This window comes from Mesoplodon densirostris, chromosome X, assembly GCF_025265405.1.
Source record: "Mesoplodon densirostris isolate mMesDen1 chromosome X, mMesDen1 primary haplotype, whole genome shotgun sequence".
Classification (NCBI taxonomy): domain Eukaryota; kingdom Metazoa; phylum Chordata; class Mammalia; order Artiodactyla; family Ziphiidae; genus Mesoplodon; species Mesoplodon densirostris.
The window spans coordinates 73,552,133-73,577,670 of NC_082681.1; the positions used below are offsets into that span (position 1 = coordinate 73,552,133).

Genomic DNA, 25,538 nt, shown 5'->3' on the forward strand with positions numbered 1-25,538 from the left:
CTTCTTTTGAGGTACAGTTAGGTTGTTCCAACGTTTTCACTAAATTGGAGTATCCTGTTACATATTGGCATGACTTCTTTTGTTTGTGCTTCTTTGGGTTCTTTTTAAAAATTTCTTACTATTTTAACTATTTTTAAGTACACAGTTCAGTGAAATACATGTTGTGTAACCATCATCACCATCCTTTTTCATGACTTTTTCATTATCCTAAACAGAAACTGTGTACCCATTTAACAATAAATTCCCATTCCCTCTTCTCCCTAGTCTCTTGTAACCTCTCTTCTACTTTCTGTCTCTATGAATTTGGCTATTCTAGGTACCTCATATGAGTGGAATCATTCAGTATTTGTCCTTTTCTGTCTGTCTTATTTCACATGGCAGAATGTTTTGAAGATTCATTCATGTTATATCAACTATCAGAATTTAATTTGTTTTTAAGGATGGACAGTATATTCTATACATATACAACATTTTGTTTATTCATTTATCCGTTGATGGATACTTAGGTGTCTTCCACTTTTTGGCTTCTGTGAATAATGGTGCTTTGAACATGGATATACAAATATCTCTTCAAGTTCCTGCTTTCCAGTCTTCTGGGTATATATACAGAAGTGGAATGGTGGAACATATGGTAATTATTGATGTATTTTTTGAGGAATAACCACAGTGTTTTCCACAACAGCTGCACCATTTTATATTTCCACCAGCAGTGCATACAGGTTCCAATTTCTCTATATCTTTACAATATTTATTTTCTTTTTCTTTCTTTTCTCTTCTTTCTTCTCTTCCCCTCCCCCCCTTTTGTAATAGCCAACCTAATGATTGTGAAGTGGTATTTCATTATGGTTTTGATTTGCATTTCCTTAATGACTAATGATGTTGATCATCTTTTCATATGCATATTGACCATTTGTATATTTTTGGAGAAATGTCTATTCAAGTCCTTTGCACATTTTTAAATTGTGCTTTTTTTGTTATTGTTGTATTGTAGGGGTTCTTTATATATTCTGGATATCAGTCTCTTATATATGTAATTTGCAAATATATTCCCCCATTTTGTGGATTATCTTTAATTCTATTGGTAAGTATACTTTGCATAAAAGTGTGAAATTTTGATGAAGTCCAATTTATCAATTTTTTTCTTTCATTGCCTGTTCTTTTGATGTTTTATTTAAGACATCATTGCCAAATCCTTTGTCATGACAGTTTCTTTCTTTGCCATTTTGTATAATCCTGTTAATATGCTGTTGAATTTGGTTTGCTGGTAGTTTGTGGAGGAGTTTTGAATCTATATTAATAGAGAATCTGTAGTTTTCATATAGTTTATTTGTCTGAATTTTGAATCAGGGTAATGCTGGTCTCACTGAATGAATTAGAAAATATTCCCTCATCTTCAGTTTTCTAGAAGAGTTTGAGAAAAATTGTCATTAATTATTTCTTAAATGTTTGGTAAAATTCACCAGGGAAGTCCATCTGGCCCTAGGCTTTTCTCTTTGTTGGAAGTTTGATTACTGATTCAGTGTTCTTAACTAGTTTAGCAGTCTGTTCAGATTTTGTTTTCTTCATGGGTCTGATCTGGTGGTTTGTGTTTCTAGGGATTTTTCCATTTCATCTATGTTACCCATTTTGTTGTATAGTTGTTCATAGTATTCTTTCGTAATTATTTTTATTTCTGTAAAATTGCTAGTAATGTCATCACCTTTATTTCAGATTTTAATAATTTGAATCCTCTATCTTTTTGTCGTACTCATTCTAACTAAAGATTTGTGAATTTTATTCATTTCAAAGAACCAACTTTTGATTTTGTTGATTTTCTCTTTCTAGTGTCTGTTTTATTTCTGTCTGCTCTAATCCATATTATTTCCTTCCACCTGCTAGCTTGGGTTTAGTTTGCTCCTCTTTTTCTACTTCTTTACGGTGTAAAGTTAAGTTCTCAATCTGTGATCTTATTTCCTTTTTAATGTGTATGTTTACCACTATACATTCCCCACTTAGCACTTCATTTGCTGAATCCCACAGGTTTTAGTATTTTGTGTTTTCATTTTAATTTGTCTGAAGGTATTTTCTAACGTCCCTTGTGGTTTCTTATTTGGCCTATTGGTTATTTAAGAGTATCTTGTTTAATTTATGCATATTTGCATTTTTCCCATTGTCCTTTTGTTATTGATTTCTAGTTTCATTCCACTGTGATTGGAGAAGATAGTTTTTTATGATTTTATTTATTTACTTATTTTTTAAGAGGTCAGTAAAACCTTTCATTTTATTTATTTTTTTAATTGAAGTATAGTTGATTTTTATGATTTTAATCTTCTAAAATTTATTAAGGCTTGTTTTGTGCCCTAACATGTAGTCTGTCCTTGAGAAGTTCCATGTGCAGTTGGGAAAATTCATACTCTGCTGTTGTTGAGCAGAGTGTTCTGTGTGTTATGGCTAATTGGTTTACAGGGTTGTTCAAGTTCTGTGTTTCCCTGTTGATCTTTAGTTGGCTTGTTCTATGCATTATTGAAAGTAGGGTGTGATGTCTCCAAACTATTATTGTAGAACAGCCTATTTCTCCTTTCAATTCTGTCAGTGTTTGCTTCATATAATGTGGGACTCTGTTTTGGGTGCATTTATGTTTATGATTGTTATATCTTTTTGATTAATTTACTCATCTATTAATATATATATATTTTGCCTTTTGTAATTGTTTTTGACTTAAAGTCTATTTGTCTGATGTTTATATAGCCATCCCAGCCTTCTTAGTTGCTGTTTACATGGAATATCTTTTACCATTCTTTCACTTTCAACCTATTGGTGTCTTTTTAAAAAAATTTTTATTTATTTATTTATTTATGGCTGTGTTGGGTCTTCGTTTCTGCGTGAGGGCTTTCTCCAGTTGTGGCAAGTGGGGGCCACTCTTCATTACCGTGCATTTGCCTCTCACTGTTGCGGCCTCTCCCGCCGCAGAGCACAGGCTCCAGACACGCAGGCTCAGCAGTTGTGGCTCACGGGCCCAGCCGCTCCGCGGCATGCGGGATCCTCCCAGACCAGGGCCCGAACCCGTGTCCGCTGCGTCGGCAGGCAGACCCCCAACCACTGCGCCACCAAGGAAGCCCTATTTGTGTCTTCTAATCTAAAGTGAGTCTTTTGTAGACAACCAATATTTGGATCATTTTAAATCAATTTTAGCATTCTGTGCCTTTTGATTGGGGGTTTAATCCATTATATTTTAAGTAATTACTGATGAGTAAGGATTTACTTACTCCATTATGCTATATTTTATATGTCTTAATGCTTTTTTGCTCATCATTTCCTCCATTGCTTCCCTTTTTTTGGTTTATTTCATTTTTTGCAGTGACACATTTTGATTCCCATCTCATTTTCTTTTGTGTATCATATGTAGATATTTTCTTTGTGGTTAACATGGGATTACATATAACATCCTAAAGTCATAATGATGTAGTTTAAATTGAATGAACTTGACCTCAGTCATGCACATAAATCATAGTCTTTTACAGCCCTATTCCCCCCTGTATATAATTCATGTCACAGATTTTGTTTCTATACATTTTATGCCCCAATAACATATATTTATAATTACTTTTTACGGTTTTGTCTTTTAAATCCTATAGAAAGTAAACCTGGAGTTACAAACCAAAATTACAGTAGTACTGGGTTTTATATTTGACTGTGTATCTTTTCCATACATCTTTAGTTCTTTATACATCTTTGAGTTACTATATAGCATTTTTTTCATTTCAACCTGGAGGCTTCCCTTTAGCATTTCTTGTAGGGTAGGTCTATTTTTAATGAACTCTCTCAGTTTAGGAATGTCTTGATTTCTCCCTCTATTTTGTTTGATATAAAATTCTCAGCTGACAGTTGTTTTCTTTCAATACTTTAAAATATATTATTGCACTGCCTTTTGGCCTTCAAGTTTCTGATGAGAAATAAGCTGATAATGTTATTTATGATCCCTGTATGTGACAAGTCAATTCTCTCTTTCTACTTTCAAGATTCTCTCTTTCTTTGTACTTTGAAGTTCTGATTATAATGTGCTTGGTCTGGGTCTCTTAGTTTGTCTCACTTCAAGTTTGTTGTGCTTCTTGGATTTGTAGATCCTGGTCTTTACTCAAATTTGGGGAGCTTTGGCCATTATTTCCTCAAATAACCTTTCTGCCCCTATTTTTCTTCTTCTTAGACTCTCATAATGTATATATTGATCTGCTTGATGATGTCCTACACGTCCCTCGGTCTCTCAGTTTTCTCAATTCTTTTTTCTTTCTGCTCCTTAGACTTGATAATTCCAGTTGACATCTTCATGTTTGATAATTTTCTGCCTGCTCATATCTGAATCCTTTTTGAATTTTTAATTTTATTTATTGCCTTTTGCAGTTCCAGATTTTCTGTTTGACTCCTTTTTGTAATTTCTACTTCTTTGTTGACAGTCCCATTTTGTGTCTACATTGTTTTCCTGATTTCCTTTAGATTGTCCACAGTTTCCTTTGGGTTTTTGAACATATTTTAAGACAGTTACTTTAATGTCTTTGTTTAATAAGTCCATTGTTGGGGACTTATCAGGGATGGTTTCTGTTGTCTTGTTTTTTTGAATGGGCCATGTTTTCCTGTTTCATTGTTTGGTTTGTGGGGTTTTTTAAATTGCGTATTGGGCATTTGGCTATTATAATGCAGTAACTCTGGAAATTAAGTTCTCTCCCTTACCAAGGATTTGCTGTATTTTTTTTTCTTTAGTTGTCATAGTCTGATTGATATGAGACTCTCCCCATTTATTTTTGCAAAGTTTGTTTATTGTTTTGCATCATTACTGAATGCTCTTTTCCTTTCACTAATGTTCTGTTAATGTTTTGAAAGAGATTTCCTTGAATGCCTGATCTTTTCCAGTCTTTGTAGATTGGCTCTGTACTGGGGCACTCCTTCAGTACTTAACTAGATTTGCAATGAAGCTAAAGGATCACTTGGAGGTTAAAACTTAAGGTCTTTTCAGGTTTTTTCTGAGCATGTTTCTTACCTGGGCGTACACTTGGTTTTATAATTCTTCTGTCTATTTTGCTGGTTTTGAATGTCCTAAATTCCAAGAGTCTCATCCTAGCTTCGTCTCTGGGCCTTAGGTGGTCAGTTGTATGTCTCCACCTATAATGTCTTGGCCGTGACATCTGTGGGTTTATAGTTGCCTTGTAGCTTTTTTTTTTTAAGCATTTTTTTTCTGTTTTTTCCCATCAGAGTTTCAAGTTAGGTGAAACAATGATAGGAGTTTTATGTCATTCCTTTGGTTATCCCCAGGCAGGTTATAATAGATATATACAATAATTTGCAAATAATTTCTGCTGTGCTCCCTCTAGTTTGAGGGAGGAAACTGTCAACCAGGCTGCTTCTGCTTCAAGAATAAGACCATCGGGGCTTCCCTGGTGGCGCAGTGGTTGAAAGTCCGCCTGCCGATGCACGGGACGTGGGTTTGTGTCCCGGTCCAGGAGGATCCCACATGCCGCGGAGCGGCTGGGCCCGTGAGGCACGGCCGCTGAGTCTGTGCGTCTGAAGCATGTGCTCCGCAGCAGGAGAGGCCACAACAGTGAGAGGCCCGCGTACCGCAAAAAAAAAAAAAAAAAAAAAAAAAAGACCATCACCTCACTAGGAGGTAGTGGGGTAAGGACAAGTAAAAATACCATAAAACTGTCCTACCATTTTAAAGATGGCCTTTCTCTGGTCTCTACTGAATGCCCTGTGTTATGCATGAAGAGTATGCTCTACCTTGTTTGAAATTGAATGCCTTCCACATCTGTATGATCATTGGGAACTATGTAGCTCACAACTTCTTGGTCACACTTTGTCTGACTTTGTGGAGTTTTACTCCTCATGTGCATTTTAATATTCAGTTAAGACAGTGACTCCCATTTTGAATTCTGGAGGTCTTTTTGTATAGTCCTTTTCTCTCTGTAGTTTCTCTCTGTAGTTTTTCTAGCCATCTCAGCTTGACCTCTGTCTCCCCAGCTCAGCACAACTCCAGTGTTCTGCTTTGGATACCCTCGATTCTGGAATGTGCCTTCAGGCAGCAGTCAAGGGGGAATAGGGCCCTCCTTGTTGGTTTTGCTTCTCTCAGGTATCAGTGTCCTGCTGGTGCCTTTTATTCAAAGTCCAAAAACGTTAGTTTTGTATATTTTGTCTACTTTCCTAATTGATTACAGCAGGAGGGTAAATTTGGTCCCTAGTACTCCATCATGCATTGTGATCCTGAATCTCCATCAGCAGAAATGGGGCTCAGCCTTTTCAGTATGTTGCTTAAATGGTTTTGTTTTCATTTTTTCTTTTCCTTTTTCAATTCAGATGTGGGATACATTTCATGTCCTTATTTATTATTCTTTGCTATAGCTTAATTTATCATTTGTTGTAAATTCTCCATTTCATTACTATTATTAGTTATATAAACTTTAATTAAATTGTACCTTAATTGCATAAACACATGCACTTAGTCACTAATAAGTAGACAGTTTTTTAATAAATTGTCTTCTCCTCCATTCAGGATGAAGATTCACTAATCTCCAATCCTGAAGATAGTGCTTAATAGCTAAAATATCACTTATGAACATATGGTTCAAAATTCTTAAAGCCTTGTATATTAGTTTACTCCTGTGCATTAAAAAATTACCACAAGCTTAGCTTAAAACAAGACAAAGTTATTATCTCACAGTTCTATAAGTCAGGAATTTGAGAGTGGCTTAGCTGATCGTGGTCTACTGGGTCGTCTGCTCAGTGTCTCACCAAGCTGAAATTAAGATGTTAGCCAGAGCTGCAATTTTCATCTAAGACTTTGTTGTTTTCTAGCTCACATATTGGCAGAATCCAGTTCCTTGTGATTGTAGCAGTGAGGTCCTTAGCTACTAGAGACTTCTCTCCACAGTATGTCAGTTTGCTTGTCTTGGAGACCAGAAGAGAACATCTCTTACCCTTTGGTCTTTTAAAGAGCTTACCTTGATTAGGTCTGGCTCACCTAGGAGAATGTCCCTTTTGATTAAACCAAACCCAGCCGATTAGTGGCCCAATTATGGGAATGATATCTCATCATAGTTACATATCTCAGTCACACTCAAGGGGATGGGATTATACCAGAGGGTGGGAATCTTGGAGGCCATTTTAGGATTCTGCCTACCACACCTTGCAAATAGGACAAGACATTCAGAGAATTTTACATTTTGGCTAAAGGCTTTGCCCCAGCAGTATGAAGCTGGGACACATCCTAGCTAGAACACAATAAAAATTTAGTGAATACTTAGTCTATGCCTAATACTTTGTATTCTTTGCCTTATTTAATCTCTGCAACAACCCCATGAGGGTTGTTTATAATCTTTCCTACTTTGCACATGGAGAAACTGAAGCTAAGAGGGTTTAAGTAACTTGTTGAAATGGAGCTGGGATCTAAACGGCCTGTGCTATTTATACTACACCACACTTTCTCCTGGTATTAATCTTAATTTGTATATAATTTCAGTTTTATATAAGTGAAGTATCTATCCAGGTGTTTTATTACAAATTTGTGACTTATTTAATATTTTTACATGCAATAATGGTACTGTAGTTATGATTTTAAAAAGAGAGAGTGTCCTTTTAAAGAGACATTCTAAAACACTTACAGATGAAATAACAGGCTTGCTTGGGTTTGCTTCAGAATCATTTATGGAATCAAAGGAGTTGGAGAACGGGTGGGAGACTGTCAGTGAAACAGAACTGGCGAGAAGTTGATAATTTTTGAGGTTGAATAATGGGTAACGGGGCTCATTATGCTACTGTTTACTTTTGTTTATGTTTGAAAATTTCAGTAGTGAGTATCAAATAATCCATTCATTTCTAGTTACAGTTCTAAATAAGGAAACGAATACTGGCTAATATTTTATCCTTAAGCATCACAATGTCTACAGTTTAAAATCATGAATCTTTATTGATTGTCATGGAACCATAAACCTGTTTATACAAGCATTTCATTTATTAAAGTAGTAATGCATAGTGGTTAAGAGCATGGACTCTGGAGCCTAATCCTCTGGGTATAATTCTTAGTGTTGTGATACTTAATAGTTGTATGACCTTGTGTAAGTTATTTAACTTCTCAGTCCCTCATTTTTTTTTCATTTGTAAAATGGCAACACTTGTACCTAGCTTATACAGTTCTTGAGTATACTACGTAATGGATAGACATTGGGATAAGAAAGCAAAAAATATATACAGATACATGTATTCATATGTATTTATATCTATTTAAGTTTTCTTTCAAATAAGAAACTTGAGGTAATTGTTTCCCTTTTGCATTTAGAGGGTATTATATGTTCTTATCATGCTTTCAAGCCTGAGGTTCTCAAATCAGTGTTTCTGAAAGTTTTTCCCTTTCACAACACATATTTACTGTGTTTTTCAATGGGAGTCTTCTGGAATCTTGGGTGGGACAGTTCTTGTTTGGGACTGTCTTTCACATTGTAGAACATTTATATTTACCTTCCCCTCTGCCTACATTAAATATCAGTCCTAACCAGTCATTGTGATAACCATAAGTGCCCTTGCACATTTTCACATGTCCTGTAGAAGAATAGAAAAATCCCTTTTGGGGAGCCATGTGTCTATTCAAATTTTAATGGTGGTGCCATGGATTAATTTAGAGTGCTACTTTTGTCACATTTCTACCTAACACATGTTGAGATGTTCAAGGTGAGAACTGATGAGCTAAATTAGCGACATTACCACAGTGATTCAAAGTCTTGTGGAGGTTTTTGATTTTGGAAAACATATAAACCTGTGATCTGTCCTGGTCTTACTGAACCAGAATATTGGATGTATGGTATGGAGGTAGATGTGTCTGTATTTTGCAAAATTTCCCTTAGTAAGACTCATACTCCACCATTGCTTGAAAGATTTCTTTGAGCTTAACTATAATTGTCTTTCTTGTAGGTGATAGAAATTGAAGATGCTTCACCCACTAAGTGTCCAATAACAACCAAGTTGGTTTTAGATGAAGATGAAGAAACCAAAGAACCTTTAGTGCAGGTTCATAGAAATATGGTTATCAAATTGAAACCCCATCAAGTAGATGGTAAGAAACTATTAGATGATTAAAGCAATTTTAGTTAAATTTTACCAATATTTGGTGTCCCCTGTGTGCCTCACATTCTGCTAAGTACTGGAGTTACTTCTACTGGTGAGCAAAACAAATATGATCCCTGCCCTTATGGAGTGCATAAGCAAATGAAGAAGAACAAAACTGGACAATTGCAAAGAAAATGGGTATTATGAAAGGGGAAGTGTGCCCCTCACAAATGGGTATATATAGCAAGTGAATTTCACCTAATCTGCAGTGGTTGGCTAAGGGCAGCTATGGGGTATGGAGAGGTACAGTTAGTTAAAAATGCTTTTTCAAGTATGTTGTTAATAATACTCCTACATTGGATTTGGAAAGATACCAAATTATCCCTATCCTCTGCTTTGTCAGAGTGGAATCAGTAAGTCAGTTTTGATTGTGTATATGAATGAATTCATAAGGGAAGTTCTATAGTTCCTACTCCTTAGGTAGCAAGCCCCTTTGTTGTTCAGTTTTTAATGTTGAATAAAGGGAGAAATGATGAATTATCTCCTGGATTTTTTTTCCTGATTGACTCAATAAACCTGAAAGTATATTTGATAGGAATCTATTCTCTCTTTGGATAAAGTTTCTATTTTAGATTATTCATATGTCTCTTGGGACCATCCCAGGGAATGGAGAAGGTCTGCTGTGATAGCTTAGAGGAGTGAAAGTTACCCTCTTGTGTGCTTGTGTTCACATTTTTTTCTAGTTAACCTTAGTGTGTGTGTGTGGGGGGGGGTAAAACAAATCTCATTTACATTTAAGAGATTTTTTTTTTTTTTTTTTTTTTTTTTTGCGGTATGCGGGCCTCTCACTGTTGTGGCCTCCCCCGTTGTGGAGCACAGGCTCCGGATGCACAGGCTCCGGACGCGCAGGCTCAGCGGCCATGGCTCAAGGGCCCAGCTGCTCCGCGGCATATGGGATCCTCCCAGACCGGGGCACGAACCCGTATCCCCTGCATCGGCAGGCGGACTCCCAACCACTTGCGCCACCAGGGAGGCCCCATTTAAGAGATTTTTATCTCTCTTTTTAAAAAATTCTGTTTCTTAGAAGTTTTGGTTATGTTTTTGATATGTTTATGATGGAAGATTTATTTTATTTTATTTTATCTTATTTTATTTTATATATTTATTTGGTTGTGCCAAGTCTTAGTTGTGGCAGGCGTGCTCCTTAGTTGAGGCTCTTTGGCTCCTTAGTTGTGGCATGCGAACTTTGGTTGTGGCATGCACGTGGGATCTAGTTCCCTGTCCAGGGATCGAACCCGGGCCCCATGCATTAGGAGTGTGAGTCTTAACCACTGTGCCACCAGGGAAGTCCCGATGGAAGATTGTTTTTTAACTTGAGCCTTTAAATTGAGCATAACGAAGCTGTCATTTTTAGGTGTTCAGTTTATGTGGGATTGCTGCTGTGAGTCTGTAAAAAAAACAAAGAAGTCTCCAGGTTCAGGATGCATTCTTGCCCACTGCATGGGCCTTGGTAAGACTTTACAGGTAAGAGCATGAAGATATTCTGTTCTTGTGCATTCATTAATTCAAGAATATGTATTCTTTTATGTTCCAGGCACAGTTGTAGGTGCTGGAGATAAAGCAATGAGCAAGAATAACAAGATTTCTCCCTCAAGAAGCTTATATTCTGGTGGGGGAGAGAGATTTTAATCAAATAAAATAAGAAATATGTACTTTCAGATAGTAAATGTTAAGGAAGAATAGAGAGGGAAAGCATCTTTTAGGAAGTGATCTTTGAGCAGAGATCCTAATGAAGTGAAGGAGGAGGGTTACAGGAATAGCCAGTAAAACTGCAAAGAGTCTGAGGTGGAAATGAAGTTCCTTTACAACACTGGTTTTTTTTGGGGGGGGGGCGTGCTGCGTGGTTTTGTGGGATCTTAGTTCCCCAGCCAGGGATTGAACCCACGCCCTTGGCAGTGAAAGCGCCGAGTCCTAACCACTGGACCGCCAGGGAATTCCCAACTTTTTAACAGTCTGTGATCCTATAGTAATGAGAGCATAATATACTTTTCACTATTAAAATACTACATTTCTGAATGCAGGAAGTTGCAGGAAGACTGCAGGAGTTGTAGCAGAGATGTGGAATTAGTTCATATATATATATAAAATTTCAAGCCATAAGACAATTACTATAGATTCAGTGACTCAGAACACTTTACATGGAAAAATACTCGGTAACATAATTCTCTTCTAAATGGGCAGTGGTATTTTCTAAAGATCATAGGGATGTTCTCTGGGGACTAGGGACTTAGTAGCTGTTTTGGTGTGGTTACTTTTTATATTATTATTACCAATCGTAGAATCATGGAGCTTTAGAGTTGGAAGGATCTTCTATATCATCTAGTTGAAGTCCCTTATTGTACCTATCTCTTTCCCTATTGACCGTTTGTTGGTTGCTTTATTGTTTAAACCAAAAAGCAAAAAACAAAACAAAATCCAAAAACCCAACTATTGTAGGTTTGTTAAATTTATTAATTTTTTTGCAGATACTTAAATGAAGGTGACAACTTAATTTGTTTTCTTGTAGGTGGTAAGCTTTCTTCATACGGTTCTTTTGTGTGACAAATTGGATTTCAGCACAGCTTTAGTGGTTTGTCCTCTTAATACTGCTTTGAATTGGATGAATGAATTTGAGAAGTGGCAAGAGGGATTAAAAGATGATGAGAAGCTTGAGGTATCATATTTAGAATGTTTTCTATTAGAATAACTGTATGAAATTCATATAGTAAAATAAAAATATTTTTAATTACCAATGATGCATATTTCAGTGGGCATATTTAGTATTCATACATTCCTACCTTTAAAAATCTTTATTTCCTCACAAAAGGTCTCTGAATTAGCAACTGTGAAACGTCCTCAGGAGAGAAGCTACATGCTGCAAAGATGGCAAGAAGATGGTGGTGTTATGATCATAGGCTATGAGATGTACAGAAATCTTGCTCAAGGAAGGAATGTGAAGAGTAGGAAACTTAAAGAAATATTTAACAAAGCTTTGGTTGATCCAGGTAAGATATTAACAGGCACTGAGATAAAGAAACAAGTTGAATGAAAAATATGCTTATATTTAACAAATACTAATTGACCAACTACTAAGTAGCTGGTTTTTGTTTATCATTCAGGTTTTTGCCTTCTGTTTCTTAGTATAATTTCATTAAGATGAAATTACCCTTAATATTGCCAGATGTTCAGAATTCATTTGCTGAGTCTGGAAGTGTTTGAGGTTTTCAAGGGAGACCTTGTAAACCATTAAAAATTCACCAGGTACCTGTGTCACAATCGCAGATTCTTCTGACTGTCTGAATATTAGGTGATTACAAAAGCTCTCTCCATACTCTGAAAACAGTTCTTTACGTTTCTTTCCCAACTTTATGTCATTAGAAGAATTGGCTGTCATTCCTTCTAACAGTAATCTTCATGATGCAAGATCCAAATATTTGATTCTTACTTGTGACTTGTAAAAGCAGCAAGTTGTACGATCTGCAGAACCAATTAATATTTGGTTGTTTGTATTCTATATTTTTTCATTTTCAAACTTTATTTTGTCATATCTAATTACTTTAAGACACTGTTGAGACTTCAGATGTTTGTTGAGAAAGTCCAATTTTTCACTGCCAAAATAATTTAGAATTACTTAATCCAAGTATTATTTAGAATCCTTGACTTTGCCCCTTTATAATTTTACTTTTAATTTTTAATTTATTTTTTCAGCTTTATTGAGGTTTAATTGAGAAGTAAAATTGTAACATAATTAAAGTGTACAATGTGATGATTTGATATATGTATACACTGTGAAAGGATAACCCCCTTTGAGTTACACATCATTACCTCACTTAGTTTTCTTTTTCTTTTTTGGTCAGAACATTTATGCTCTACTCATTTAGCAGATTTCAGTTATACAATACATTGTTATCAGTTGCCATGTTATTACGATGTTATTTATACATTAGGTCCTCAGACCTTATTCATCTTATCACTGAAAGTTTGTACCCTTTTGCCTCTTTTTTTTAGATAATGATGTAATTAGCATGTACCAAACTAATTGCTGTTGTAAGTGTTAAGGCCTAATAATAAGTTTATCATTTTCTCATGATTAAAATAGTCATCTAGAAGTCCTGTGGTTGTTTTGTTGTCAAAGTGCTATGAGCTAGTGAATAGCATGTTTTTCAGAAGGTTTCCTTGGAACAGTTTAAACAAGTTTCAGATGCTTAATATGGTGATCATGAGGAAATGAATTAAAAAGAAATTAAAGCTCATAACATGAAGAGTAACGTTTGTTATTTCCATGTAAGTCATTTAGTGACATTTAAAAAATTTATTTTGGAATATTTTGTGTTTTTTTTTGTTTACAGAAAAGTTGAAATGATAGTAAAGAACGCTCCCATTTACCTTGAACCCAAATCCCCCACTGTTCATCTTACATTGCCATGGCAGATTTGTCAAAACTAAGAAATTGGTATATTATTAACTAAACTCCAAACTATATTTGAATTCTACCAGTTTAATATTACTGTTCACTTTCTGTTCCAGGATCTCATCCAGGGTACCACATTGCATTTAATTGTAATGTCTCCACAGTCTCCTCTGGTCTGTGACAGTTTCTTAGTCTTTCTTTTATTTTCTGTTATCTTGTCAGTCTTGTGGAGTACTGTTAAAGTATCCTGTAGGATGTTCACTAGTATCTGTTGTTTTCCTTGTGATTAGACTGGGGTTATAGGTTTTTGAAATAATGTACTAGAGGTGTAGTATCCTTTCCTCACATATCAAGGGTAAATTAGATCCACATGACATCACTAGTGATGTTAATTTTCATCACTTGGTTAAGGTAGTGTTTGCCAGGTTTCTCTGCTGTAGAGTTACTGTTTTCACCTGTGTCTGTTCTTTGCCGGTCACTAAGTCTAGCCCATCCAAGTGGGGGGAGGGCAAAAAATAAGCTCCATCTCTTGTAGTGGGCAGTATCTACACTTAAATTTGGAATTTTTCTTTAAGAAAGATTTGTCCCTTCTTACCCATTTATTTAATCAGTCATTGACTTATATCAGGATAGATTAATCATCTATTACTAGTTTATGTGTTAGAACTAGCACTGTATTATTTATTTTGTTGCTCAGATTGTTCCAGTTTGTCCACTGGGAGCTCTTTCAGATTGGTTCCTGTATTCCTTTGATGTTTTATCCTTTTGATTTTTTTGAGCACTTCATTACTTTCTGGTAGTATGCTCTAGGATCATGTTAATTTGTCCTTGCCCCAGAGTCCATCATTTCAACAAGGAACCATGCGTGGTTCCTTTCACTGAAAAATGGTGTTTACGAACCGAGATCTGGGCACTGGGTGTGTTTGTTGCTACTTCAGTGTCATTGCTTCTAGGTTCACTCAGCAGACAGAACTAGGTGATAGGTCTACGAATCCAGGTATATACACAGATCTATCTCTGTGTGTGTGTGTGTGTGTGTATGTGTGTTTATAAACATAAACTTGATGTCATAATGATATATTTGACTCTAATTCAGTATCATAGGGTTCATTTTAGTCTTTTTTTGTTATTCTGTTACTTATCTTTTTCAACAGTGAGAATCTTGGCTTCAACCATCCACTATCCATTTACTTATTTATTCAGCCTCATCATATTTGTAAAGTAGTTTTAGAATTATTAACCTATACCCTCGTGAGAAACAAATTTACCAACTAGAGTACAGTGCTTATGTATGATTGCTTTTGTCTGTAGCTTTATAATTTCCAAGCATCATTTTCTAAAGTTACATAGGTCAGTTCCTTCATTTTATTTGCATACATTAAAGTTTATTCTTTGTAACGTAGTTTAATGTTTTTTTTAAAAAAATTGGGGTATACTTCATTTACAGCATTATGTTAGTTTCAGGTGTTCAGCATAGTGATTCAGTATTTTTACAGATTATACTCTATTAAAAATTATTACAGGATAATGGCTATAATTCCCTGTGCTATACGATACATCCTTGTTGCTTATGTGTTTTATACATAGTGGTTTGTATCTTTCAGTCTCATATCCCTATCTTGCCCCTCCCTCTTCTCTCTCCCCACTGGTAACCACTAGTTTGTTTTCCATATCTGTGAGTCATTTTCTGTTTTGCTATATACATTTGTTTGTTTTGTTTTTTAGATTCCACATGTAAGTGTTATCATACAGTATTTGTCTTTCTCTGTTTGACTTATTTCACTAAGCATAGTATTCTCTAGATCCATTCATATTGCTGCAAATGGCAGAATTTCATTCTTTTTTATAGCTGATTAACATTCCTGTGTGTGTGTGTGTGTGTGTGTGTGTGTGAGAGAGAGAGAGAGAGAGAGAGAGAGAGATCTTCTTTATCCTTTCATCTGTCGACAGTTGGTTTGCTTCCATATCTTGGCTCTTGCAATTATTAGTGGTGCTGTGAACATTGGGGTGTGTATCTTTTCAAATTATTGTTTTCAGTTTTTCCAGTTATATCCCCAGGAGTGGAATTGCTGGATCATATGGTAGTTCTGTTTTTAGTTTTTTGAGGAACCTCCTTAACTGTTTTCCATAGTGGCTGTAACAATTTATATTCTCACCAACAGTGCACAAGGGTTCCCTTCTCTCCACATCCTCACCAACACTTGTTATTTCTTGTTTTTTTGTTTGTTTGTTTTTTGTTTTTTTTAATCATAGCCATTCTAATAGGTGGGAGGTGATATCTCATTGTGGTTTTAATTTGCATTTTCCTGATGATTAGTGATGTTGAGGAGCTTTTTATGTACCTGTTGCCCATTTGTATGTCTTTGGAAAAATGTCTCTTTGGATCCTCTGCCTATTTTTAAATTATATATTTTTTGCAAGCATGTATTTTATATTGCAATATTTGGATGTTCCCAAGGCCACTTTCAGGTTCAGTAATTCACTAGGATTCACAGAACTCAGAAAAGCCTTTATACTCATGGTTATGGTTTATTACAGTGAAAGGATACAGATTAGAATCAGCAACAGAAAAAGGCACATAGGACAGGGCCCAGGAGAGTTCCACACCCAGTTTGTTAGTGGAATCGTGCAGGCAGCACTTACTTCTCCCAGAAGTGATGTGTGACAATACACATGGAGTATTGCCAACCAGGCACACTCATCCGAGCCTTGGTATCTAGAGTTTGGGCTTGGTCACATAGACATGGTTGACCACCCATGCGGGTGATCTTAGTCTCTAGCCCCTCCAGAAGTTGAGAAGATGCCACATGACCAAAGCTGCTCTCCCTTCATCCCCCATCATGTTAGCATAGACTATCTGATTTGTCCCAAGCCATCCAGGTGAGCAGAGATATTTTTATCAGGTCAGACATTCCAGGAGTTTAGAGGTTACCTCCCTAGAGGTGGAGGCAAAGGCTAAACTTTTCTTTGGGCCAGATTAATCCTTTACTACATATATGTATATATAGATAAAAATCACCCTTCCTGAGGTGGTTGTTTAAATACAAATGGGATCATAATATAGATATTGAAACTCTTCTTTTTGTTTAATAATATAAATAACATATTTGGCATATCTTTCAAGGTTATTACATAGAAATCTACATCATTAAGTTTAGTTCTGTGACATTCCATTATAGCATAGTTTTATTAACCCCCTTTGCCAAGCTTCTAAGTTGTTTCCAATTTTCCACCCTAAACAGACAATACTTCAGAGAATATTTTATGTATCTTGGGGTACTCCTGGAAGTATATCTTAAGGATAAATTCCTAGAAGTTGAAATTCGGGTCAAGGGTGCACATATTTTACATTTTAAGAGATACTGTAAAATTGTCTTCCAAAATGTTTGATACTAATTTAGACTTCCACAAAGAGTATATGAGAGTACCTGCTTCACCACACCCTCATGAACACTGAATATTAGGTGGTAGAAATCATTTAAATCACTTCTGTAAAAAGTAATTTACAAGGCAAGATACATATTTTAGTTTTTAGAAAGTCGATTAGTAATTTAAAAATGTCTTACTATTCATGTAGCCCCATCTAAATACTGAATAACAGTTGTGTTATTTGATCAGGCATACTGAAGCAGTTACTTTTGAAATCACATAGAAGATGCATTTTCTATAATGCCTAACATATAGGGGATAATTTGACAACTGCTGTTGTTTAAATCAATATTTAAGTAATTTGTGTGTACGTTAAGCAGCAAGCAAATTGTGTTTATAGGATGCTTTAGCAAAGAATACATATGGTTATTTTCATAAAATAATCATATGTATTTATTTTGAAAGAGTCACTCTCAGCTGTGAGATCTTTTACAGCTTGGAAGGTGTTTTCCCCCCAACCCCCATACCCATGTAACAATCAGTTTAGTGGTCCTTTATCAGTTAAATTTTTCCCCAGCAATGGGTATTAGTTATTAGGAATAAGTCAAATGGGAAATACTACTTGGCCTATTGTGATTTATATATTATTTCTTAAAATGTAACTTGTGAAATTTGTCGTTTCATGTATATATAAATTGCTTTTAGTCTCAGTTGATAGTTTTAACTTGATACATTAGTGCTGAAATGTATCTTTAGATACTTTTTTTTATTTGTAAAAGATACTTTTTTTTTCAGATACCCCAGATTTCTTGGGATCTTTTCATCTGTGTGATTATTTCTATTCTTGCCTATTTTTGTACTCTCAGAGAACCTTAAGTACCAGCCATAGTTGTACTTTAATACTCTACTTTAATAAAATTAATACTAGTGAGAGCCACATTAACCATATACAGATAAAATATAACTTATCAGGATGTTGTTTTATCTTTCCACAAGAGCAGCACTGTAAAACGATTAACTTTACTTAAATGGATTATATTTTTAGTTTTATTATATGTTAATTAAATGTTGTCTTTCTAGGCCCTGACTTTGTTGTTTGTGATGAAGGCCATATTCTAAAAAATGAAGCATCTGCTGTTTCAAAAGCTATGAATTCTATACGATCAAGGAGGAGGATTATTTTAACGGGAACCCCACTTCAAAATAACCTAATTGAGTGTGAGTCAATATCTGTAGTTATGCTATAGAGTCAATATCTGTAGTTATGCTATAGAGTATTGGCATTGCCTCAGATATATTTTTGCCACATCGCCATCTGCCTATCTTTAGTTTATTCTAGTATAGTCTCTGACCATGAACTACATAGGTCCATTCTTAGTCTACTGTGAAAGTATACCATTCATTTCAAGTGGAATATTTTGTTTTGTTTTGTTTTGTTTTTGCGGTACGCGGGCCTCTCACTGCTGTGGCCTCTCCCATTGCGGAGCACAGGCTCCGGACGCGCAGGCTCAGTGGCCGTGGCTTACAGGCCCAGCCGCTCCACGGCATGTGGGATCCTCCCAGACCGGGGCACGAACCCGTGTCCCCTGCATCAGCAGGCGGACTCTCAACCACTGCGCCACCAGGGAAGCCCATCAAGTGGAATGTTTTATAAATATAAATGGTAAACCACAGTCAAGAGGTGTGCCATTATGAGTGTTCAAATACAAATATAGAATTTAAAGTATATGCAAGGTATCAGAAGTCTTAATGATTGCTTAAAAATACAAATGCATTTGTGACTATTCAGAGATATTGTAACAAAATATATCCAGTTTTGGAGGAGGTACTGATAGGAAATTGAAAAGAAATGCTAAGCATAAAAGTTTTAGGAAGGTGGAGATTGGAGGAGAGCTATGTTGAATTGATGTCAGGATATAGTTTGCTGAGGCTGAGGATAGATGATGTGAACCCAGGGAAGTGACTTGTGAATTTCCCTCATTTTCATATGTGTGTGGTGGCAGTAAAGAGGGAACATGAGTTACTCGGCAAATAACAAATTGAAATTTCCCATTGTAATCTGTTCTGATAGCTTTTTGTTATTTTTATGTTATTTACATTCTTTTGGTGTATTTATAGTTACTGTTTTCTATTTTATTATTTGTAATACTGGTTATTGTCTCACTTTGTCCTTGTTTATATTTATCTATAATATGTGTCTATATTTTTGTCTCTTCCAGTTTCCCCCTTTTCTGTTGCCCCATTTATAGACTGTTGCCCTGTTTCACATTGTGGTCCTGTATAGTATAGGGCAACTGATTACTCTGTTAAGGACTTCTGGAACTAAATCAGTTAATATGAAATTTGATATAGTAGTTTATTACCTGATTTTATTATTTTGATTCAGTATCTATGTTTTTTTCACAAGATTCCCTTGCTGACCAAAAAATCATGGTTAGAATTATAAAGCAGTTGTTTTATACTCAGTATCTATTAAAAAGACTAGTGAGTTCAAATAAAATGTTCTTCAGTGTTTTCTTAAACATTTATGTCTAGAATTTTGAGATGGGTTTTATTTGAGTTTCTCATCTGATTTAGGTAATCCAGTTCTAGATCATACTGATAACCAGTATTAGTCTACACTCAGTTTGGTGTTCTTTCTTTGTAGCTTAATTGTAATGCTTCCATGGCATGCCTTTTTGACACGAGCATTTTATCAGAGAATTGTTCTCAGTTCTTTTAGCCGTTACTGTTGTTAATGAACTAATATCTTCTTTCTTAGATCATTGCATGGTTAACTTTATCAAAGAAAATTTGCTTGGATCCATTAAGGAGTTCAGGAATCGATTTATAAATCCAATCCAAAATGGTCAGTGTGCAGATTCTACCATGGTAGATGTCAGAGTAATGAAAAAACGTGCTCACATTCTCTATGAAATGTTAGCTGGATGTGTTCAGGTACAAGTACATTCCACAGTAATAAAATATTGTTACTTTGATATATTGCAATCTCAAAATGTTTTCTGAATTCAAACTTTGTGTTTTCTTTCTCCTTTCAGTATGTATCAATAGTTTTATAGTTAAATCTCTTTGCAGTCTCTTCCAAAGTTTATGCAGCATTGAACTTAAAAAAATTGCATTGAGAGGTTTAGAACATAATTGATTAATTCATTTGCTAGGTGTATAACTTCATATGTTAATATGTTCCTGTTTAGATTTTCTCATCCTTAAGATAGGGAGTATGTAAAAGGAACATAGCTATTATGATTAAGAAATTTCTGTGCTCACCTAATTCTATAGTATAGTATTCCAAACCTCATTTGTTTGAAATGGTTTTAGGAAAGGCAATTATGAATTATGAGTGAAGCTATATTAATGTAATCCTGAAGAAATAGTTTTATTAATTCCAAGTACGTACAGTAACCTTAATGGGCTAATAGTGTTGTTTACACACGGATCTTCAGTAAACCTTTGTTATAATGAGTAGATAAGTATGTAGAGACTGACCAGTTGGTCAGTGTGCATTTTTTCTTAGTTCTGTATTTTTCTTAAGACACTAGATATTAATGGTAGCAAAACAGATGTAACAGATGAGACAGGCTATCCTTTTGACTGAATATACTATCATTACATAAGGTGAAGTCATCCTGTTTGTTCAGGTTAGCCAGAGGTACTAGCTAGTACTGTATTTCTGTATTACTGCTGCTACTTAGGCAGTGTTTTTCTGGTTTAGGTAGTCATTTGTATCTAGCACATTAGTGTTCTTTCTTTCCTGTTCCTATATTAAATGGTTTCAAGAGTGCCTATACTTGGCTTGTTTTCTCAGTTGGGCAAACATTCCCCCTGACGTTATGTGTTATCCTCTGGCATGTTGGCACATCTTACCCAAAGGATAACCCAGACTGCATCAAACTTTGATTCAATGGTTTTACTGTATGATTAAAGCAAGTCTTTTTGCTAGCACTACCTACCATATCCCCTCCCCACCTTTTTTTCTTTTCTTTCTTTCTATATAGAGGAGACCATTTGAAAACCTAAATTGCTCACTTGGTAATATGGCCACTTCAATTTAAAACCTGCCTGGTGTGTTGCAGTATCTTTTTACCAGTGCGTCATATTGTATAGTCACATGAAATGCATTAACTTCAATTATATGGGATCATTGTGTGATTAAAGAGGGTAAATATGTTTAAGTAAATGTTTTCTTATATGTCTGGTACCTATTTATTTATGTACATTTTTTTAGTTGCAAGCAATGATAATTCTTAGAACAGTTAGTTCCTGTCATATATTTAACTAATTTTCATTCTCTTTCTATTAATTGCAGAGGAAAGATTATACAGCATTAACAAAGTTCTTGCCTCCAAAACATGAATACGTGTTAGCTGTGAGAATGACTCCTATTCAGTGCAAACTCTATCAGTACTACTTAGATCACTTGACAGGTAACAAATACACTTAGTTTATTGTTTTTGTTTTCTCTCTTAAAGCATTCTTTTTCTGAAGAATGCTGTCTTGATAATTTCACCAAGTCAGTTGTTCTTTTGCAATTTTACATTTGCATAAAATGAGTATGTTTATATTGTAAAAGCACAAAATATTTCTAATTTAAAAAACTAATATTCAAGATAAATAAAATTCCAGTGTATTATTTAAAAAATATCCAACCACATTAATAATAAAAAACCTGTAAATCAAATTTATGAAATCATTTCTTAGGTATCAAATTGACAAAGTTTGAAGGGAAAAAAAGGCAAAATACAAAGCACCACACATATTATGTCCCAATGTTACAGTAAAAATATGCACAAATGCCTAAAATACACAAAAATGTTAATAACAGGTTATTTTATGGGTGATGACATTATGCGGAACTTTATTTTGTACTAGTTTCTATGTGATTTTAAAAAATACAATGAATAGATATTGTTTCGTCATCAGTAAACTCACGTGTTTGTGTATGTCTGTGTGCCCAAGGTTGTCACTGTTCACAGAGTAAAACTTTAGTTTCTGTTTGGTCTGGAGTGAATTTTTTTACTTGTTAGTCACTTTATTCTGGTACCTTTCCCCAGGTGATGTGCCAGATTTATTTAGGAGCTACAGGTTAGAAGGCACCCTTCAGCCATTGTGGATACAATAGTTGATCAAAAAATAACGGAGGGTGGAGGTGTATACACACATATTAGAATGATACTTCATATCCTATCAATAGTTAAAGTAATACTCTTTGTGGCAGCAGTGCATTTTAGAAAGTAGAATAATGATGATAGTCCTCAACAGTTGTTCTGCTTTGGGGAAAAGAGGATTTGAATGTTTTTATTTTATAGAAATGTTGTTTTGCTGTATTATAAAAACAATTTTCTGACTGACTTTTGGAAGGAGATCATTTCCAGCAAGGCACACAGTTTCATTTGTATAGTAATCATAAGCTATTAGATTTATTCTATCAGTACCATTCTGTTTTGAATGACAAAACTTGCAGACATGATTAAGTAACCAAATATAGAAATTCCAATGAGAGAGAGAAAGAGAGGGATTATCAGACCTATCTTTCATTAATCTCTGAGTAATAAAGGGTACTAAATTTGGTCATTTAATATTTTCTCCATTTGAAATTTTGTTTTATTGTGAGGAATGTACTAGATGTTTTCAAATATTAAAGAATCAGTTGTCTTTAATAACCAACAGCAAAATGTTAATAGCTCATGTATAGATATTAAAATGTACTCTTTGAGAGCAGTACAATATTTAAGAATTAAAGGGACCTCATTCTTTGTGACTTCAGTTGATAGGAGTAAATATCTAAAGTACTAATTGCCAAAGCTTCTAAACTCAGAAAGGTATAATTGCTAAATTATTATCTGATGCCATGAATCTTTCAGTCATGAGAATGTCTTGGGTTTTCCCCCTACTAAATGTGATGTTTTATTTTCCTTAAAGTAGAATAAACTGAGTTAATAGCCCCCTTGAAAAAAACTTCCATAAAAAGCTAAATGGATTATATTAAAGGTTACTTTATCTTGATTCTCACTGAAACCATCAAAGTGTTTCTCCCAAAATGTCACTCACCTATCTCACTTGCATTTTAAATGTTTGGGGGCCTCCCTGGTGGCGCAAGTGGTTAAGAGTCCGCCTGCCGATGCAGGGGATACGGGTTCGTGCCCCGGTCTGGGAGGATCCCATATGCCGCGGAGCGGCTGGGCCCGTGAGCCATGGCCGCTGGGCCTGCGCATCCGGAGCCTGTGCTCCGCAACGGGAGAGGCCACAACAGTGAGAGGCCCACATACCGCAAAAAGAAAAAAAGAAAAAAATAAATAAATGTTTGGTATTTTTTCTGTTACATATTACAGAAATTCTTTTGTTTCTATATTTGACTCTTTTTATATTTGACTTGGCTTTTAAAAGTTCACATAAATTTTGCTTTTGATACTAGCAACAATTTGATGTTAGTTTTAGTAGTGATAATTTATAATATATTTAATATTTACAGAATTAAAGTCATGAGAGGCTAAATTTAATGAATTTCAAGAAAATTAACATCCTCTTAATTTTCCTTTGTTCTCTAAAAAGTATCCTGCAGTCTTCCTTTTTACCATCAAGTGTCAGAAGTTTATATTTACATGTAAGCCTCTGCTTTCAGTAAACAACTTTAGGTTTTACAAGTGTGAATACTTAGTTTTCAAACAGCCTGATTTTAAGCCTAAATCAGTATTAAAATCCATACACTGTCTTAAGGAATGCAAAAATGGAGCACATAAAAAGACAGTCCACAAATTGGAAGAAAATATTTGTAAGTCACTTTCCTAAAAGGGGGATAAAATCCAGAATATATAAAGAACTCTTACAACCTAACAACAACAACAATGAAAAACCAAACAAGCCGATTCAAAAATGGGCAAAGTTTTCAACAGACATTTCTCCAAAAAAGATATACAAATGACTGATAAGCACATTAAAAGATGCTCTACATCATCATTAATTATTCAGGAAATGTAAATTGAAACCAAGAGATACCACTTCACACCCAATAGGATGACTATCAGATAAAGAAAGATAATAAGTGTTGGTAATGATATGGAAAAATTAGAACCCTGGTGCATTGCTGCTAGGAATATAAAATGGTACAGCTCCTGTGGAGAAAGTAGTGTGGCAGTTACACAAAGAGTTAAACAGAGAGTTACCATATGATCCAGCAATTCCACTTCTAGGTAGAATTCCACTTTCAAAATAATTGAAAGCAAGAACTCTAATAGATACTTACCCATTCATGTTTACATAGCATTATTTATAATAGCCAAAAAGATGGAAGCAATCCAAGTCTTCATCAGGTAATGAGTAGATGAACAAAATGTGTGATATATGCAAACAATGGAATATTACAGTCTTAGAAAGAAATCCTGACATGAACGGATCCTGAAGACATCATGTTAAATGAAATAAGCCAGACACAAAAGGACAAATCCTGTGTGATTACACTTAGAGGTGCCTGGAATAGTCAGATTCATTTAATGGGTACAGAGTTTCTGTTTAGGATGATGGAAAAAAGTCTTAGAAATGGAGAGTGCTGATGGTTGCACAACATTTCAGTTATACTTAATACCACTGAACTGTACTCTTAAAAATAGAGAACAGTATTATCATTTTGTCTCTAAAAATGAATGGGTCTAAGTGCCACACATTAGAGGTTGATTCAGTGGTTCTGGAGTAGGGCTCAGGCAGCTGCATTTTTATAAGCCCTCTAGGTGATTTTGATGTACCCTCTGCTTGAGTATCACTGCTCTAACTGATGCTCAGCATGGTTGGCCGTCAGGGAAATGTAAATCAAAACCAGAACAAGATACAGGCATACCTCAGCTTCTTAAGTGTTCAAGTGAAAGGAAGACTCACTTGTCTTTATGTATTTACTTGCCCTTTTTTGTGCTTGTATTTCCAAATAAAGCCATTTGGCATCAAAACATTTTTTTTTAGAATACAATGATTCAATAATAATTGTCAGTTCTCTTGTATAGAGAACATTTTTCTGTGGATGTTTATTTGCCTAACTTATTAGCATATTCTTTTTATGTGGTTCCCATTCCTCACAAAGAATATCAACTCTAACACATATCAGTACTGTAGGTAGGGGAGACTTCAGTTTTTCCCCTTTAACATTCTACCCTAGCCAGTTAGGCCTAAAAGTCTTAAGAAATTTTTTTATAATAGAAGATGTTTATGGTATGTACAAGAGTAGTTCTCACCCACCAAAATAAAAATTGACTTTTTAATCAGCCTTTCTTGGAGAATAAATGGTAGTTGTTTAGCTTACTATTTTTTGAAATCTCTCATTTCTTCACATTAATTTAAAAAACTCATAAGGCTTTCAATATTGGATAGAACAGCTAGGCAGAAGATCAGCAAGGAAATAGAAGACTTGAAAAGCACTTATGAATCAACTAGGCCTAACTGACATCTGTAGAACAGTCCGTCCAATAGGAGCAGAATACACATTCCTCTTGTGCACATGGAACATTCTCCAAGATAGACCATATTTTAGAGCATAACACAAGCCTCATTTAATATAAAAGAATAAAATCCACACAGAATATTTTCTTTAACCACATTAGAATGAAATTACAAACCAATAACTGAAGGAAAGTGAGAAAATTCACAAATATGTGTAAATAACATGCTCTTAAGT

The 25,538-nt window shown here is 35.0% G+C and overlaps 1 protein-coding gene across 6 annotated transcripts in view; it reads left to right on the forward strand.

Moving 5' to 3' along the window:
- The window catches only part of ATRX (ATRX chromatin remodeler), a 236,528-nt gene that overhangs the window by 123,032 nt on the left and 87,958 nt on the right, over positions 1 to 25,538 (forward strand). For all 6 annotated transcript variants that reach the window (XM_060088120.1, XM_060088116.1, XM_060088118.1 and 3 more), the window contains 7 exons: positions 8,929 to 9,070; positions 10,478 to 10,587; positions 11,630 to 11,776; positions 11,930 to 12,107; positions 17,963 to 18,100; positions 19,644 to 19,819; positions 21,189 to 21,306. In XM_060088120.1, coding sequence (XP_059944103.1) covers positions 8,929 to 9,070; positions 10,478 to 10,587; positions 11,630 to 11,776; positions 11,930 to 12,107; positions 17,963 to 18,100; positions 19,644 to 19,819; positions 21,189 to 21,306 — 1,009 coding nt within the window. The remainder of the gene's footprint in view (positions 1 to 8,928; positions 9,071 to 10,477; positions 10,588 to 11,629; positions 11,777 to 11,929; positions 12,108 to 17,962; positions 18,101 to 19,643; positions 19,820 to 21,188; positions 21,307 to 25,538) is intronic.